The sequence below is a fragment of the Giraffa tippelskirchi genome, chromosome 6 (genome assembly GCF_054371585.1).
Source record: "Giraffa tippelskirchi isolate mGirTip1 chromosome 6, T2T-mGirTip1v1.2.pri, whole genome shotgun sequence".
Classification (NCBI taxonomy): domain Eukaryota; kingdom Metazoa; phylum Chordata; class Mammalia; order Artiodactyla; family Giraffidae; genus Giraffa; species Giraffa tippelskirchi.
The window spans coordinates 66,480,413-66,499,703 of NC_137280.1; the positions used below are offsets into that span (position 1 = coordinate 66,480,413).

Consider the following 19,291-nt stretch of genomic DNA (forward strand, 5'->3'; position numbering starts at 1 on the left):
ACCAAAGAGGTAAATTGGAAAGTACTTTAGGTACTAAAAAGGGAAAGAAAAAAAAAAAAATAATGCACTTGCTTGCTTAGTCGCCTCAGTCGTGTCCGACTCTCTGTGACCCCATGGACTGTGGCCCGCCAGACTCCTGTGTCCATGGGATTCTCCAGGCAAGAACACAGGAGTGGGTTGCCATTTATGCGCTAAACAGTACTAGCTCTGATTTTCAAAACTGGCCAAGATTTTCTGTTGATATTGTTTGCTTCTTGTTCACTTGTTTATTATGCTGTGAAAGTGCTCGTGAACAGACAAGCTCCCAGAAGGAGCTGAAGGCTGATGAGGAGGGGCAGAACAGAAATTTAAAAAAAAAAAAAAAAAAATTAAGGAAGTAAAACTTGAAACAGAAAATTCTATCTACTTTAATATTTTCTGAAAACTGCCAAAAAAAAAAAAAATTCCAAGAACCCAGTTTGAGAACCACTGCTCTAAGTCTATGGTAACATGCTCTTCATTGCATTTCCTGCCCCCCCCCCCCAACGAATTCAGACTTTCTTAAGACTACTTCATTTCAGTTTTCATTCAAACTGGACACAGGGTGAAAAACAAAACAAAACAAAAAACCATGCTGTACAATCTGTACTAGTAAAACTTAATATTCACCAGTGTTACCTCTCACTCCCAGTTTTTTTTTTTTTCCACACTCACTCACAAGCAATATTAAAGTTCTCACCAAAGAATCCTGTTTTGGCTTAAAGAGTCCCCTAGGACCCGGGCTCAAAATATGAGACAACAGTGAGACGGCGGATCCCAAAAGGCTTGGAGAAAAGTGGAGATTAGAGAGTCCTTGAGAAACAGTCCCCTCCACTAATCATCAAACCATAGCCCGCGTTTAAGCATAAAGACGGCTGACTAGCAGGAAGGGCGAGGGGGGCCCGCGGCCGAGGCGCAGGGCTGGCTCCAGGCCGTCCTCACCTCGCACATCTGGAGCTGGAAGAGGCGCCGTTCCTTCTCCATCTCCTCCGCGATCTCCGCGCCGGTGATCTCCGTGCGGATCATCCCGTGCTGCTTGGCGTGCTCCCGTTTCTCCTTCTCAATTTTGGTACTGTAACCAAAGCAGACGCCGTCGTTTAAAAACAAAAAAACCCCACACTCCTGTCTTTCCTTTAAGGACAGCCGTTTGACTCTTTTTCACTACTAGAAGAGGCAGGGACTCTTACATGGACAGCATCGATTAAAAGCTGAAAATCTTAAGTTCAAAGAAGAGTCAACACATTGTATGGATTTTCACCAAGGACACTGCCTACATTTTAACTTTGATCTCACCCTGGAGAGGATTCACATTAGTTCTCTTCCATTCTAGTTGGCATCAAGTCACTGTGACAGTTTACTTTTCCTGCAGTAAAGCACTTTACACGATGCAAAAGAAATCAGGAGGTTGGAGGCCTCAGGCATATCTTGATTATTAATAGATTATAAGACTTGAGAGTTATTTCAAAAGTATATAACGGGTCTTTGGAGGCACGCACAAAAGTTAGCCGAGGTAATATTCAATATTTCTCTAAACATAGGTTGTTTTTCACTCCTTAACGATGTTTTAATCATTTAACCTCCAAATGTATTGTACACAGTCAAGATTTAAGAGAAATCCAAATCTCTTATTTGGAATGCTGTGAAAATGTTCTTCAGTTGGGAGGGGGCCAGGAGGGAACCAAGGAAATAAGCGCGGAGAAACCACATTAAACTGAGAGTACCTGAGGGGGATGCTTGGCTACGCCAGATAGTATTTTGGTATCGATACCAATGGCCACAGCTCTTTTTCTAAAAATCCATTTAATCTGAAAGCAGACTTCTAATTTCTTTCTAACTCAGACTTTCTTAATGACTGCTTCATTTCAGTTTTCATTCAACTGGTGGTGGTTTAGTCGCTAAGTCATGTCCGACTCTTGCCACCCAATGGACTGTAGCCTGCCAGGCTCCTCTGTCCCTGGGATTCTCCAGGCAAAAATACTGGAGTGGGTTGCCATTTCCTTCTCTAGGGGATCTTCCCCATCCAGGAATCGAACCCAGGCTTCCTGCATTTCAGGATTCATTCAACTGGATACACAGTTTAAAAAAAAAATGCTATATACCTCAACCAGTAAAACTTAATGTTCACCAGTGATCTCTCTCACCAAAAATTTTTTTCCCCCACATTCACTCACAAGCAATATTAAAGTTCTCAGCAAAGAGAGCCTATCATTTATAGTTGTGAAAGCAAAGATTGACCTAGCCTTTGAGTTTTCTTTTATTTTTTTTTTTTCCCCCCACCCCACCCCCTGCCCCACGTCTGAGTTTTCTTTTAAATTGCGGTGGTGGGAAATCAAACTCCAAGAAAGCCAATATCTTTGCCAACATACAAACACAGTAGAAAAATCGAGCCATCAACTCAATGAAAAACTTACAAACTGGGCTGAGATTCACTGTAATACCCTAGTGCCTGGCATACCTAAGCAACTCTTCCATCACGTACCTCACAGGTTAAATGGGTGTGAAGGCAGGGATTTTACCAGAAAGAGAATAAGCCTCAGCTCTCTCTCCACTCGTGTGGGTGGGAAGAGAAGCAGGAAGCTACAGATTCTGGAGAGGGAACATGAGCAGGGAAAAACTTGATAGTAATGGAGATCAAACCAGCCAATCCTAAAGCAAATATAACCCTGAATATACACTGAAAGGACTGATGCTGAAGCTGAAGCTCCAATACTTTGGCCACCTGATGTGAAGACCCGACTCATTGGAAGAGACCCTAGTGCTGGAAAACAATGAAGGCAAAAAAAGAATGTGGTGGCAGAGGATGAGAAGTTTGGATGGCATCACCAACTTAGTGAATATGAGTTTGAGCAAACTCCTGGAGATGGTGAAGAACAGGGAAGCCAGGCGTGCTGCAGTCCATGGGGTCACAAAGAGTCTGACACAACTGAGCGATGACAGACTTTGGGTTAACAAGGTGATGACCACGTGCATTTATTTATTCTTCCTTCACCAAGCTCACTAAAATGATAGAAAAGTCCTTAAAAAAGTATAATCTCCCAAAGACAGGAATTGGGAGACCAAAAAGAAAAAAAAAAGAGAGAGAATTCAACAAAGATTTGGAAGAGCAGGTCTGAAGAGAGAAAAGTCTGCACCCCAAACGACAGGGTCCCCTGCCTTCTGCAGCTTCCAGAACAATATACACTCACTGGATGGGGGCACGAGGGGCTGGGCGGTCCCAGAAGACAGACCTCTGGATACTGACATGTAGAATAATCCTGATTAAAAAACTGATTTGACATCCCCAAACTTAATACCTAAAGAGGCAGCTCTAGCTCTCTTGAGAAGCCCTGATATGTACACGGCCTTTCAGTGAACACGTGGGTGCCTTGCTCTGAGATATGAATGGGCAGTCAGGGATGATAAGGATAATTGAGCAAAGGCCCCAAAATGAAAGGGAGAGATCAAAAAAGACAAACAGCAGGGCTGGGGTGGCATAGGGAACCAGGAGTAGTAAGAAAGCAGAAAAAAATTTATAAAAGGCAACCAAATCCTAGAGAGCTAAAACAGTGCCTCTACAAAACAAGAAACTATAAAAAAAAGCTTCCTTAACCCTAACTAATTGCGAAAAAGAGCTTTTAGAAATTTAAAACATGATAGCCAAAATAATACACACACACAAAATAAATGGAAACAGTGGGAAAAAATGTGAAGACATAACCTAAAATATAAATAGGACAGAAAAGAGAAGAAAAGTATAAGGACAACCTAGGAAGTCCAACATTGTATGATGAGGTGTGTTGGAGAGTTTAAAAAAAAAAACAAAAAAACCCTGAGGACTAAAAAACTACAAACAGAAGGTCAGTGCACACACCATGGCATATGAAGCAGCTCTGCAAGACCACTCATAAAGCAAAGACTTGAACATTTTCTAGCTGAAAATAAACCAACCACGACCCCCGAAAACCTCCACGTATCACACACACAAAGAAACGGGAATCAGAGACATCCGATTTTTTTTTTTTTCACTAGCAACACTGGAAATTGCAAAACAATGGAGTAATGCTTTCAACATTTTGTGAGAAAATGATTATAAAGTTAAAATTTTATAGTCGGCCGTCTCTCAATTCTGTGTGATGGCAGAAGGAAGGTATTGCTGGACATGCCAAAATCTGAAATTTTTACCTCCTTTAGAGCTGCTCTCTGGGAAGGGCTGGAGGTGGTGTGAAAGTTGCTCAGTCGTGTCCTACTCTTTGTGACCCCCTGGACTATACAGTCCATGGAATTCTCCAGGTCAGAATACTGGAATGGGTAGCCTTTCCCTTCTCGAGGGGATCTTCCCAACCCAGGGATCGAACCCCAGTCTCCCACATTGCAGGCAGATTCTTCACCAGCTGAGCCACAAGGGAAGACCAAGAATACTGGAGTGGGTAGCCTATCCTTTCTCCAGCTGATCTTCCCGACCCAGGAATCAAACCAGAGTCTCATGCATTGCAGGCAGATTCTTTACCAACTGAGCTATCAGGGAAGCCATCAGGGAAGAGGTGGTGTGCGCACAAAATACTGGGCCTACCACAGCAAGGAAATAGGTCTACCACTAGGGGGAGCCCCAGGGTGAGAGCCGCTCTGCTGACATCTCTCTCTTTAGTCACTCAGTTGTGTCCGACTCTTGTGACCCCATGGACTGTAGCCCACGAGGCTCCTTTGCCCATGGAATTCTCCAGGCAAGAATACTGGAGCGGGTTGCCATTTCCTTCTCCAGGGGATCTTCCCGACCCAGGAATCGAACCCGTGTCTTCTGCATTGCAGGTGAATTCTTTACCAACTGAGCTATGAAGGAAGCCCCTCTGCTGACATAGGGGGCCCTGGAAGGATGTCTCCAGCAGGGCAAAGGAACTGACAGAGAATTTAATGATAATTGATATATAATCACCATAATAATATACATCATGCATTTGCTCAGCAGCAACATTAATAGGTATTGGACATCTGCTGTGATAATAAAAAATTCACAATAGATGCACGTACAACTAAGTACATGAATAAATGAGGTAATTGCTTCATTAAGAAAAAGCAAAAAAAAAAAGAGTGGGAATTCAATCATAGCACACCTTCAGACTGACAATACATATTTATTTAATATTTGAGCCCTTTGTAAGACATATCAATAAATGGCCAGTAAGCAAACAAAGAAGTGATTCACTGGTGATCACAGAGATGAAAAATAAAAACACATTATGATGGACAATCTCAAATGCTACTGAAGATGTGGACCAATGAGAACGTCCATACAATGATGGTGTAGTAAAAACGGGGTGACCACTTTGGATACCTATTTGGGAGTTTTAAAAATGAAATTAAACATATATTTACCCAGTAACTCAACAGTTCCCCCACTAGATATTTATTTAAGACAAACGAATCCACATTTGGACAAACGTATCCACAAAAAGACTAATGCGTGAATGTTCAGGGCTTCCCAGGTGGCGCTAGAGGTAAAGAACTGGGCTGCTGATGCAGGAGATGCAGGAGATGTGGGTTCGATCCCTGGGTCAGGAAGATCCACTGGAGGAGGAAATGACAACTCACTCCAGTATTCTTGCCTGGAGAATCCCATGGACAGCCTTAGCACACATACATGTTCAACAATGTATATTTATACTCACAAAAATGTAATCACTGACAACTGGCTTAAAACACAAATTACTGTATTTATCTTATTGGACGAATGGGGAGGGGGTGGGGAAAAGTGACGGGGGATGGTTGCACAAGGGTGATAAATCCTCACCTATCACGGCAATACAGTACAGACGAACCAAGAAGGAACAGCAAGAGAAAGCCGAGGGATGTGGGGAGAACTCAGGAGCCCCATCCTCCTCGTAAGGACTCAGTTCTAATCCCTTCCTACTGTCTGCAGGTGCCCCTGGGCCCGCAGTCCTGTGAGCACTTAAGACCCACTTGCACGGGGAAAGACATGAGGGCCTGATGCCATGGCCCACGGCATTCACTTACCCTGGCTGGCCATTTTAGGAACCCTTCTGTTCTCAGCACCATTTGTCACCATCACAGCACATTAGAAGCATTCCTTAGGCAGCAAATCCTCGATGATGTGCATATTACATAAGCAGTTACAGAAGTGGTTTCGGGGAAAACATTTTAATCCTGAATTTGTTTTTCTTTGGCTTGTGTTTTCACTTTACTGTTATTGCTGCCTACGGAAATGCTTTTATTCTCTCATGTTTATACTTATCCAAGTTTATAGCCAAGACGTTTATTAAATGCTTTTAAATACATTTCTCCTCCCACCCCACCCCACCCCACCGCCTAGTGTTATAAATGTCTCAGAGTACTAATAAGAATCACTACGGATGGTGACTGCAGCCTTGAAATTAAAAGACGAATGCTCCTTGGAACAAAAGCTATGACCAACCTAGAAAGTGTATTAAAAAGCAGAGACATCATTGCCAAGAAAGGCCCATCAAGTCAGAGCTATTGTGTTTCCAGTAGTCATGTCTGGATGTGAGAGTCGGACCATAAAGCTGAGCAATGAAGAAGTGATGCTTTCGAACTGTGGTGCTGGAGAAGACTCTTGAAAGTCCCTTGGATTGCAAGGAGATCCAACCAGTCAATCCTCAAGGAAATCAACCCTGAATATTCATTGGAAGGACTGATGCTGAAGCTTCAATACTCTGGCCACCTGATGTGAAGAGCCAACTCATTGGAAAAGACCCTGATGCCGGGAAAGACTGAAGGCAGAAGGAGAAGGGGCAACAGAGGATGAGAGGGTTGAAAGGCATCATTGACTCAAAGGACATGAATTTGAGCAAACTCAGGGAGATAGTGAAGGACAGGGAATCCTGGCGTATTGCTGTTCATGGGGTCACAAAGAGTTGGACACGACTGAGCGACTGAACAAATAATAAGAAAGGGACGTGGAAGAACGACCCGTATAGTATGAGAATGAGCCAGGTCCACACTGAGGTCTCACGTGCAGCGTCTCCCTGATCCCACGTGATCACCCCAGCATGCAGGCCTCTGGCTGAAGCCATGCTGTGCTGTTCTGGGGTCACAGAGACCAGAGGGGAAGCCACACTTACTAGCCTTAAGACGTTCCAAAGCCCCTTAGCCTTTCTAAGCTTCAGCTTCCTAATCCACAAACAGGCAGTACAAGGTGCATACTGAGAGGGGTGCTGTGAGGAGGTCATGCATGTAAAGCATTTTGCTCAGGCCCTGGTGGGCAGATGGACGTTACAGTTGTTTTGTTCCCAAGTCATGTCTGATGCTTTGCAACCCTGTGGACTATAGCCTGCCAGGCTCCTCTGTCCATGGGATTCTCCAGGCAAGAATACTGGAGTGGGTTGCCCTTTCCTTCTCCAGGGGATCTTCTTGACCCAGGGAAAGAACCCCTGTCCCCTACATTGGCAGGCAGGATTCTTTACCACGGAGCCACAACACAAACAGTAGCTATTTTTTATTTCTGAGTTGCCATGTTATCCAGAAATGGGTAAATGGTCTATAGTTATGCGCTAACTATAATGAAAGAAAAGCTACAATAGTCACAGACCTATAACTTGACCATTAGTATCAGCCACGGATGCCAAAATAATCGACAATGAAAGTACATCTCACTCCAGACAACAAGCATGGGAGGTGTAACCACTTCTAATCAGGTCAGCATACTCAGCCTCATGACCCTTATAAGGATGGACTTGGCAGCGTTTTTCTCCTGAAGGAATTAGTTCAAGACTCTGTCCTTATTCTAGTTATTCTTTTTCTTAGAACAGTTAAAACAGTAACAACAACAACAAAAATGAAACCAATAAAAAAACACACTTACAACTTCGTCTCATAATCTTTCCATGCTTTGTCAAATGGCTTCTTGAGATCCTTAGAAGAGAGAAAATAAAATTGAGATTAAACGTGCTTTTGCTTAAAGGCGAATAATTTTCAAATCACATCTTTGCAGAAACAATTTCCGTTACAGGACACTTGAAACTTTACACAGGACACTTTCAGGCACACAACGTGACTTATTACACCCAAGAAAGCTAAGAAAGTTGTAGCACGAGTGTTCGCGGTCAAAGCCATGAGGCAGTACCTGGTGGTTCTGAGAGGTGGGTCCACTAGGGTGGAGCCCAGACTCAACACAGACCACCACCCACCGCAATCTTCCTGACAGCATCTCATCCTGTTTCTCGGTCAATAACACTATGTGAGTTGGTGTGTTTCTTCTAATGATCGCCTTCCAACAACACTTTTCATGCCGAAAATGTTCAGAGTGCCTTTCAGATACCAGTGCCACTAGGATTTTCGAAGACAAAACAAATCTACCCTTTGAAGCTGAAGTGAAAATCGAATTTCAGAACACTCACTCCTTTGACTCCCTTCAGGTCTCCTTTCAACAAGGAATCCAAGGTGAAGATCACATTGTGGCTCAGGCCCTGGAGCTGAAAAGCAAACAAAGACGGGAGACGGTTAAAAAAGGGAGTGCATGGGGAACCGCAAAGCCAGCTGATGCTCGGTGAGCACCGTCGCCCCCAGTCAAGTAGAGACGCGATGAAATGAGGGCAGAGACCTTGATCGCCCTGCTCGCAACTGTATCCTCAGTGCCCAAGTTCTGTTAAAAAAGAAAGCTGTTCAGGGGTTCCGGGGTGGCCCAGTGGGAAGAATTCATCTTGGAATACAGGAGACACCGGTTTGATGCCTGGTCTGGGAAGATTCCCACGCGTGCAGAGCAGCTAAGCCTGATCACTGCAACTACTGAGCCCACGCGCCACACGACTGAGCCCACGGGCTGCAACAGCTCAAGCCTGTGCGCCAGAACAAGAGAAGCCACTGCAATGAGAAGCCCGCACAACACGATGAAGAGCAGCCCCCGCTCACTGCAACTAGAGAAAGCCCATGCGCAGCAACAAAGACCCACCGCAGCCAAAAAACAAAACCAACAGATCTGTGCGTTTCACGGTAAGTAAGTTTAACCCCAATTTTAAAGAAATAATGTAGTCTCCTAGCAATCTAATTTATAATTTACTGAGGTGAAGTGAAAGTCACTCAATTGTGTCTGACTCTTTGCGACCCCATGGACTATACAGTCTGTGGGATTCTCCAGGCCAGAATACTGGAGTAGGGAGCCTTTCCCTTCTCCAGGGGATCTTCCCAACCCAGGGATCGAACACAGGTCTCTCGCATTACAGGCGGATTCTTTACCAGCTGAGTCACAAGGGAAGCCCTAATTTACTACTTTTTAATAATCCGCCTTCTGATGCAGGGGACACAGGTTGGATCCTTGGCCCAGAACTGTTCCTACATATGCCACAGAGAGACTAAACCTACGTACCACAGCTACTGAGCCTGTGCTTGAGAGTCCACCAGCCACCACTACTGAGCCCCCAGGCTGCAACAACCTAATTAAGCCTCTGCACTTGGAGCCTGGGCTCCACAACAAGAGAAGCCTCTGCAATAAGCCCGCACACCTCAACTGGAGAGTAACCCCTCCTTGCTGCAACTAGAGAAAGCCCGTGTGCTGCAACGAAGACCCAGCATAACCAAAAATAAATAAATTAAAAAAAAAAAAAAAAGCAAACAAAAAAGAAAGCTACTTAGCGAGTGCAACCTACAGCTGGAGGAGGGTTTTTTTTTTCTCTGTTCTGGGGCAGTGGCCTGGGTCTCCTTGATTTCAGGATGGAGCAGAGAGAAGTCCACAGAGGAGAGAGGGGGGAGGACTGTAACCAGCTGGGCAGCAGGGGGGCTTCGGGTGGGAAACCAAGGGGAGGATGGTCTAGTGTGCACAGTCAGGAGAGCCAGGACTGAAGAGAGTTTACGATACAGTCTGTCTTCAAGGAGACCCAGGCATCTCGGGGAAGTCAGCTTTAGTAGTGTAGAACCAAGACACCAGGGACCCACAGCACTGGTTTCAAATGCAGAGGCTGTGGGTTCCCTCATTTGAGAGGTTATTTTGTTCACGTGTAAGTGTATTCACTCGTCAGGTCACCCACCCATCCTTCCATCAATCACTGACCAAGTACCTATTCCATGACACCTGCAATGACAGGGCTGAGATAGGCGTGCCGTGATGTCTGAAACACCACCTGCCTCCAGAGAGCTCGAACCTCAGGGGCAGCTGCAGTCAGCATGCAGCCAACTCTACTGTAGGATGATGCCACGTGTTTATCAGCAGTGGAAGGAGAAAGCGGTGTGTCAAGGAGCAAGGCTGACGCATACAGGGTCTGCGTGGGACCCTCTTAACCACATCTCTAAAGCGAGGATGTTACAACCTGTTGCGGGTGGCTGCTGTGAAGATGCAGTGAGTTCATGCACGGGGAAAGTGCTAGTGTGTTCCCTGATACTTGGGAAAAGCTGAAGATGTGTTTACTTTGAAAATCCTATGGGATGTTAAATACAAATGAAGGCAACGTGGTGCTGAAGCTGAAACTCCGATACTCTGGCCACTTGATGCGAAGAACTGACTCGTTGGAAAAGACCCTGATGCTGGGAAAGATTGAAGACGAGAAGAGAAGGGGATGACAGAGAATGAGATGGTTGGATGGTATCACTGACTCAATGGACATGAGTCTGAGTAAACTCCAGGAGTTGGTGATGGACAGGGAGGCCTGGCGTGCTGCAGTCCATGGGGTTGCAAAGAGTCAGACACGACTGAGCGACTGAACTGAACTGAAGGTAATGTGGGAACAGATGGAGAAAGGCAGGGCGGGGAGATCCTCTCTCCTGCCCGGAACACCTCCCTAGCCCTGGCCCAAGGTTCTCATCCGAGGTCTCTTGCAGCTCTAAGTCACACCACGTCCTGCCCTCCCTGACCACCAATGTGACACAGGAGGACAGTTTCCCAAAGCCCACCACTAGAGGGCTTGGACCAGAGACAAGCAACTCTCTTTTTTATTTCAAAGACAAAGAGATTTCTACCAAGACCATCTCATCTTTGCTGTCTCACCATCACCCGTGCAGAGAAACAGCTGGGCTGGCAGGCCAGATGCACAGTCCTCGTTCCAGGGGGGTCTGGGGCACTGGTTCTCAGGGCGTGGGGTGGAAACGACCTCAGATATTATAACGGTGTGTGGCTTTCAAAGGGTCACAGTATGTAAACTGAAACAGAGAGTATCGTGGTATTTGAATTTCATGGAGGAAGTTATTAGGAAAGAAGTCTTAAGAAAAGCTCTGGGCTTTCCCTGGTGGTACGGTCTGTAAGAATCCACCTGTCAATGCAGGATACATGGGTTTGATCCCTGGTCTGGGAGGATTCCACATGCTGCAGAGAACTAACCCCACTTGCTGAACTACTGAGCCCAACACACTGCAACTACTGAAGCCCACAACCCCTAGAGCTTGGGCTCCACAAGAAGAGAAGCCACTGCAGTGAGAAGCTGGCACACCGCAACTAGAGAGCTGAGCCCCCCGGGCACTCTCCACAACTAGAGAGAAGGCCACACAGCAACAAAGACCCAGCGCAGCCAAAGATAAGTAAGCAAAATTATTTTTAAAAAAACAATAAAAATGCTCCCTGGGATGGAGGCTTGCAGGTAAAAATAAGGAAAATAAAGAGAAAGGGTGAAAAACACTGACCTTGGATCTGAGATGGGGAAAAATAAAGATTAAGAGGATTCACTCTCTGTCCTAGACAGATAGCTAGAGTAATATTTTGTTCCGAGTCCTCAACAATCTTATTCCTGGGCCACAAGCCCCCTGCATCCTGCTACCCTGTGGTCTTGGGACTTGGGGTCATGTCTACCTTGTGTGGACGGTGCTAAGTGAGGTAGGGACCTCCATTAATCAAGGCAGAACCTCTTTCCTCTGTTTGTGAAGATCCTTACATTACTTTCTTCTCAACCTTTACCACCCTAACCATTTATACGTGTATTTGTTTCCTTATGTGTTTTGCTGTGTTCTCAATTTGAATGCGGGCTTCCCTGGTGGCCCAGACAGTAAAGAATCTGCCTGCAATGCGGGAGACCTGGGTTTGATCCCTGGGTTGGGAAGCTCCCCTGGAGGAGGGCATGGCAACCCGCTCCAGTATTCTTACCTGGAGAATCCCCATGGACAGAGGAGCCTGGTGGGGTATAGTCCGTGGGGTCACAAAGAGTCAGACATGACTGAGTGATGAAGCACTATTTGAATGCAAGCTCTTCGAGAGTGCGGTCTGCGTGTTCACTGCATTGTTTCCAGAATTCAGAACACTGCCTGGCACACAGCAGGTACTCACTAAATATTTTCAGAATGAAGGAAACACACAGTCACGTATGTACAAGGTTCTTCTCTACAGGAATGTTCAGACTGATGGCAAGTTTAGTATTCATCGGACTTCCGTGGTGGCTCAGACGGTAAAGCGTCTCCCTACAATGCGGAAGACCCAGGTTCAATCCCTGGGTTGGGAAGATCTCCTGAAGGAGGAAATGGCAACCCACTCCAGTATTCTTGACAGGAAAATCCCGTGGATGGAGGAACCTGGTAGGCTACAGTCCACGGGGTTGCAAAGAGTCGGACATGACTGAGCGACTTCACTCACTTCCCTTAGTATTTATCAGTAGAGGACCAGTTAATAAATTATGGGAAGTTCTACACAATAGCCATAAAGATGAGAAAGCTTTTTATGTCTGACTTTGGAAATACCTCTACGATAAACTGTTTTGTGATAAAAGCAAAGTGAAAAACAGTATTCATGGTATACAAGGATTTGTATGAAAAGAGGGAAGAAAACATGACTACACTCAAATTATTTCAGAGAGGATACAGACTACACTGCTGATGGTCCCTTCCAGGGATGGAGACTGGGTGGAAAAGAAGCCTTCACTGTGTACCTTCTGCATCTGGGGGGAGGTGGTGAGAGGGATAAGCTGGACTGTGCTATTGATTGAAAAAAGGTAAACATTCTAAAACAGAACATGAAGAGACAGTGATTATAAACCATTTTAAACCATGAGTCCCACATCAAGGCTTTCACCAAGGCCTCTTATCCTTCAGGAAATAAAGCAGGAAAAAACAAAAAACACATAAATGTCATCGCCACTTTGGCCTGAAGGCTGTGTTACAAAATAACAATAAGAGTCATGAAACTCTGTGGTTTGTACTGAATTTGAGGGTTGTTTGGAAGGAAAAGTCCCTTAAAAAGCCAGGTACTGACCACACAACGGACACACAGCATCACATCTTGGCCCTATCATTGTGGTGAGGCATTGGGCAAGGGTGGTGGACTGTAGTTTGCAGTGATGGAAAACCCCAAGACTTAAGAATTTCTCTGTGGTTATCCACACACATACTCTTGGGGGCTGATAAGAAACCAAGAAGGCAAAAATACCATGTATTATGAATTCAGAATCTTCCCAGTGATGAACCTATGAAAAGGCCATAGGAAAAAAAAAAATTTAAACTTACACAAACTGTTCTTATTTCCTGGGAAAAAGTTGGTTCATTTACAAAAACTGGCAAAGGAGATTGTGTGAATAGTAACTGCCTATTATTATAAAGATAGGGAGAGAAGTCAAAGAGAGAGCAGAGCAATCTCAAAAGAAGGAAACTTTTAGGACATATTTGGGCAAAACTAAACTTCCTTCCTGGGATTTCCCTGGTGGTCCTATGGTTAAGACTCTGCATTCCCACTCTAAGTGGGCGTGGGTTCGGATCCCTGAAAGGAAAACTAAGATCCTGCCTGCCACATGCTACAGCCAAAAAAATTTAAATAAATAAATAAAATATGCTCATGACAGAAATTTAAAAAGAAAAATTTTCTTCCTTGGCCATCTCAACCAAGAACACCTACTCTCAGATATTTTAAGGCGTTGCTTCTGTGATGGAGATGGATCACATCATTTCACAGTTGTAGGATTCTGTCATTTTCCTGTTTTTTTTTTTTGCTAATTTCCCAGCTCTTTCAGGAATCCTTTTCATGGCCTTGGCAAACTTTTCATTGCGAACAGATGTATAACAAAAGCACCCCATGGGCAATGCAGGCAACAGGGCACAATAATATGGGTGGACAGACTTCTGGTATCACCTTCATAAGCCTCAGGTTTTTAAAAGAAGCCTTTCAAATCCATTATATAATCACTTCCTATTATTTTACTGAGGTCCTATTGATTACTCCACTCCCATTTACTCCCAACCCATTTCCTTTATCAATAAAGTTGAACTAACATAAGCTCTTTATGGGATTCAAGATTACACAAGGTGGAAGGGCATGTTTTAAAAAGTACATCTTTTCCATTGTATTAAGCACATACACACTAAAGCCCCTTTCAGGAATGATGTTAAGTTGTGGCAAATACATGTGCTTTCCAAACAAACTGCTGTTTCTTTCCTTACAGAAAGGCAGTTTCCCCTGTGAGCACACATATCAAGCCCACCAAGGAATCTGGGGTAAATCAGACAAGGGGTGGTTGAGGGCCACCATTCTGCACAATGATGTAAAAGTGGTTTGTTTAAGCACATAAACTATAATTAATATTGGCTTTGAGAAAAACAATCATTTTGCCTACAACTGCTTAAATGCTACCAGCCATATTACAAACTGCCCTTGTAATTCCAGCCACTGGAAAAGGCTTCATGAGCCGTTTTCTCTAGGTGTACAAACACATATACCTCCATGCCCTTAGTTTTTCTTTACCCCTGTAGAGCTTTGCTAGGAAATGAAATGATCTTGTTATCTGTTTGCTGATTACTGCCTATCTTTTCTAGAAGGTGTGTTTCCTAAGGGGAGGTGGCTCCTCTGTTTTGTTCATTAACTGATCAGATCCCAACACAGGAGCCAAGAAGCAGTTGTAGGACTTCACGCTCCAAGCAGTTGCTGGCTGGCCAGTGTGGGCCTGGTGATGGGGTGGGGCAGTGACTCAGCAGCGCAGCTCTGCAGATGGTACCCCCAGGACATCTATAGCACCGACCTGCACATGCGACTCTGTCAACTAACAAGGACCTAATCTGCTTGCGTTGTCATCCTGCATCACTTCTGACAACGCCTCTTCACTGCCCACTGGTTTCTCTTTCTCTCTCTTTCCCCTCTGCAGACAGAAACAGTTCCTCTGAAAGTAAGGCTAATGCGAATCTGCTGACTTGCTCAGCACATTGGAAAATCCAATTAAAATAATGAGGCAGCTCCCAGCCGTTCTGCCTAGGTTCCCTGGTATAAATTAGGTCTTCCAGCTCATGTGTTAACTCATTCCTGCCCTGCAGAGTGACTCACCACCATGAAGTTGTTTTACCCTGGTGCCCGGGCATCAGGCTGTCTTCCAGGGCATTTAAGATCTGGAGGAAAGAGTTCTTGGCAGGAGCCACGAGGCATGAGGCCATGCATCACTCCTGGCCTGTGGCTTTGGGAGAACCGCCTGACTTGCTGACTTGGCTCCCTGATTTGAAAATGGGTGTCCTGGCGCCTTCCTCTAAGAGCCCGAGCCAGTGCGAGGGGACCAGGGCCTGACGCCAATGAAATTCTTGCTTCACTGCAAACACACAGGGTTGCCTGCTTCATTGGCGGCTCCTGAGAACTGTGTAAGGTATGTTCAAACACTCTATTAAGTGGAGGCATCAAACCACAAACCAGGTCTGGCACTAAAGGCAATGAATTGCTTACCTCACTGTCTTCTTAGAGGTATCAGAATGCTTTGAAAACTACGATATACTACATACATGAATGAACAATCATCAGCTATTACTAACCTATTAAGCTAAGGGAAAGATTGAGGGCAGGAGAGGAGGGCGAAAGAAGAGGAGAGGGCTGGATGGCATCACTGATGCCATGGACATGAACTTAGGCAAACTCTGAGAGATGGTGAGGGACAGGGAAGCCTGGTGTGCTGTAGTCCACGGGGTGGTGAAGAGTTGGACACAACTTGGCGACTGAACAACAAAAGCTAAGCTTTACTTTATTTGGTTGCATATGCATTAAGGGGAAACAGATTCTGCTCAGAGGTGGAGGGGTGAGAGGTAATGATGCTTCTTTATCCACTACTCAGGGCTTTGTAAGTGCAACCCTCACAGCCACCAGAGCGCCCTGTGCTAACACGGTCAACCGGGGGACGTGCACTTGGCCAGGCTGAGCTTGGGCAAGGCATTCAAGGCCACTCCACACACTGCCAAGGGGCCGTGACACGCAGACACTGCCTGCAATGCATGCAAAATGCCTGGCACAACACAGACTCTTAATAATAAAATGTAACCTCGTTTATTTTCTTAGAATTCTTCATACATGAAAAGCTCAGCAGTAGTGGTGGAAAAAAAAAATCTAATGATAGCGTTTCAGATACTGAAATCGGTCTTCTGAGGCTGGAAGAGTGGAGGGGGAGACTCCCAAGTGTCCTTCAGATTATACACTCTCTCCTCTGGTAAGTTTCAGAGTGGTTTCCCTGCCTCATCCTCCTATAAAACTGCATGATAATGTACTCTGTTATACCCTGCTCTAACCTAGGTAGCCTGAAATAGTTATTAAAATGACAGATGGTATTGTGTTTAGCAGATGTTTTCTAAAATTACTGGGGCTTGCCCAGGTGGTGCAGTGGTAAAGAATCTGCCTGCCAATGCAGGTGACACAAGAGACACAGGTTCGATCCTTGGGTTGGGAAGATCCTCTGGGGGAGGAAATGGCAACTCACTCCAGTATTCTTGCCTGGAGAATTCCATGGACAGAGGAGCCGGGTCGACTACAGTCTAAAACCATTGCTTAAAACAACTCTCTAAGATGGGTCTTGGTCTCACCCAATTAATGAGGAAACAGGCTGAGAGAGGTTAAGCCACATGCCCAAGGTCAAACAGTAAGTAAAGGAGTCGGTCAGCGTATCAATGAAGGTTTTCCTTGACTCCAAAGGCCGTTCTCACTCATGTGCTCTGCGATGCTGTTAGACTGAGATTTTAAGGTGATTATCAGATCACATCAACCGTTTCCCAGTGAACTGGCTTCAAGCGCCCCCTCTCAGTGTAGGTCTGGCCCCCGCACAACCTGTCCTAGGCTCCCCCACCAGTTCCCACCAGCCTTCTACCACTGCAGGCCTCCTCCGTTTCTTGACCCGTCATGTTCTCTCCTCTGGGCACCTGCTGGGCCTCCTGTTGGGTCCACTCTTCCTCTGGCTGCTGGCAAAGCGGGCTTCCAACCTCCAGGCCGCTTCCTCAGGGAGGTCCCGACCGGCCTAGTTCTAGACTGATCGCTTCTCCCTAATCTCCCATTACTCTCAACCAGGCAGAGCAGATTCTCTTTCAGGAGAGTCTGCATTTTTAGAGTCACTTGTTTGTGTTTTTTCACTTTCTGGAGCAAAGCTTCTTGAGGACAGGGGGCTCTGACTGTTTTGTCCACCACTGTGTTACATCAAGTCCTCAGCGTAGACACAATATATACATGCCGAGTAAAATGCTTGTTGACTGAGTAAATGGATGAAGAAATGAGTTTGAACCCAGGCTCCCTGCACTGGGAGCATGGAGTCTTAGCCCCTGGGCCACCCCTGGGCAGCTCTGCTTTAGGGAGCTGTAGGCTTCTTATGAAACGAAGGTTCTTAGGCTACAGTATTTTACAAAACGGGAAAACATTTTCAAAGTACATAAATAAATGAAGAATGGAGTTATAAAACAGCACTACAGTATGAGCCCAGTATTGTTTAAGTATTGTATGATATTTAAAAGGCAAAAGAAGAAGGGGACGGCAGAGGATGAGATGATTAGATAGCATCACTGACTCAACGGACATGAATCTGAGCAAATTCCAGTGGCGAAGGACAGGGGAGCCTGGAATGCTGCACTTCATGAGGTTGCAAAGAGGCGGACACGACTCTAGCAAATGAACAACAACAATTGTATAATAAGAACTAGTCACAGGAAAACAAGACGTATGTATAGACCGAAAAAACGTTAGAAGCTAGCTAGCTAGTTCTCAACTCCTTAACAGTAGACTGTAAAGTGATTAGTGATTTTTATTTTATTCTTTTTCCCCCTGCATTTTGCAGGTTGTCAACAATGAACTGGCATTACTTTTACATATGCTGCTATTAAAAAGAACTTTGACACAGAAACACAAGAGGGCGATATAATCACCCAGCAGCTTATTTCTCATTTAACTTATCATTATGATACAAAGCAGGTGGTGTGTATAAAGGTAAAAATAATTCATAAGGCAGTGGATTTGGATGAAAAAAGTTGTATCTTCTTTATAACACTAGGGAGGGCTTCCCTGATGGGTCAGTGGTAAAGAATCTGCCTGCAATGGGTCGCAAAGATCCCCTGGAGAAGGAAATGGCAACCCACTCCAGTATTCTTGCTTGGGAAATCCCACGGACGGAGGAGCCCGGCAGGCTACAGTCCACGGGTCGCAAAGAGCTGAACACGACTTAGCGACTAAACAACAACGACAACACAACACTCGGGAACTCGAGCTCTCTGCCCAGGACAGCAGTTCTTACTAGTGGTTCTCAACGTGCGGTCCTCGGGCCAACAGTGTCAGACCAGGTGGGAACTTGTTAGAAACAAAATCTCCAATCTTATTAATCAGACTCTGGGGGGCAAGAGGGGACCAACAACCCTCTGTGTAAACAAGCTTTCTCGGGAAGATCAATGCAAGGGCAAGTTTGGGCCCCGTGGCCTTAGCTGTTCCGAGTAGAAGAAAAACCAAAGTTCTGTTAGACAAGAAATCCTACAGCCAGAGAGTGGGAACCACTTGCCTAAGGCCTGAGGCATAATTCCTATGAAGAAAGAACGGAGGTGAGTGAGAGGTGAGCAGAACCAAATTCCCACTTTAAGCTAAAGGGACTGGGAACTAGCAAGTCTGAATTTAAGCAGAAAGTACAGTTTTACTGAAAATTTTGCAGAGAAAACTGGGTATGTGTAGGAGTGTCAGGGAATAAGAGAATAACTTAACGTAAAATAATGCATTTTGTCTAATTCAATTTAAGTAAATGACAGGTTAGATTTAACATCATTTCCTACATGAAGAGTGAAACTGAAATCACAATTTTCCTTCGCATTACGTGGGGCACCTTTCCTTTGCATTATGTGATTTCATCTGAGGATAATAGTAAGAAAAGGGAGGGGAGGGCAGCTAAGATTTATAAGATCGAGATAAATGAGAAAGCAAAAGAAAAAAGCCTGTATAGGTTTTGGTTTAAAGAGTCAGGCCGACCCTAAGGGCTTCTTCATTGTGCTTGAGATGATTAATCAGCTCGTGGTCAACCTTCAGACCTTTAATTTCATTTCCATGCATGCCATCTATAATCTGCTACGTTTAAACCAGAACAAAACCATAATGAAACTGACATCGAATCACATTTTCCTTGCCTTCTTTGAACATCTTTATCATACATCACGGGACATGTTTTACAAC

At 45.1% G+C, this 19,291-nt stretch overlaps 1 protein-coding gene across 21 annotated transcripts in view; it reads right to left on the reverse strand.

The window, feature by feature from the left end:
* ASAP1 (ArfGAP with SH3 domain, ankyrin repeat and PH domain 1) overlaps positions 1-19,291 on the reverse strand; it is a 335,887-nt gene that overhangs the window by 73,792 nt on the left and 242,804 nt on the right. For all 21 annotated transcript variants that reach the window (XR_014057637.1, XR_014057635.1, XR_014057638.1 and 18 more), the window contains 3 exons: positions 8,367-8,441; positions 7,832-7,881; positions 961-1,090 (listed from right to left, as the gene is read on the reverse strand). Coding sequence is in view for 15 of the 21 variants with exons in the window: in XM_081504067.1 (XP_081360193.1) it covers positions 961-1,090; positions 7,832-7,881; positions 8,367-8,441 (255 nt within the window). In the remaining 6 variants the exon portion in view is untranslated. The remainder of the gene's footprint in view (positions 1-960; positions 1,091-7,831; positions 7,882-8,366; positions 8,442-19,291) is intronic.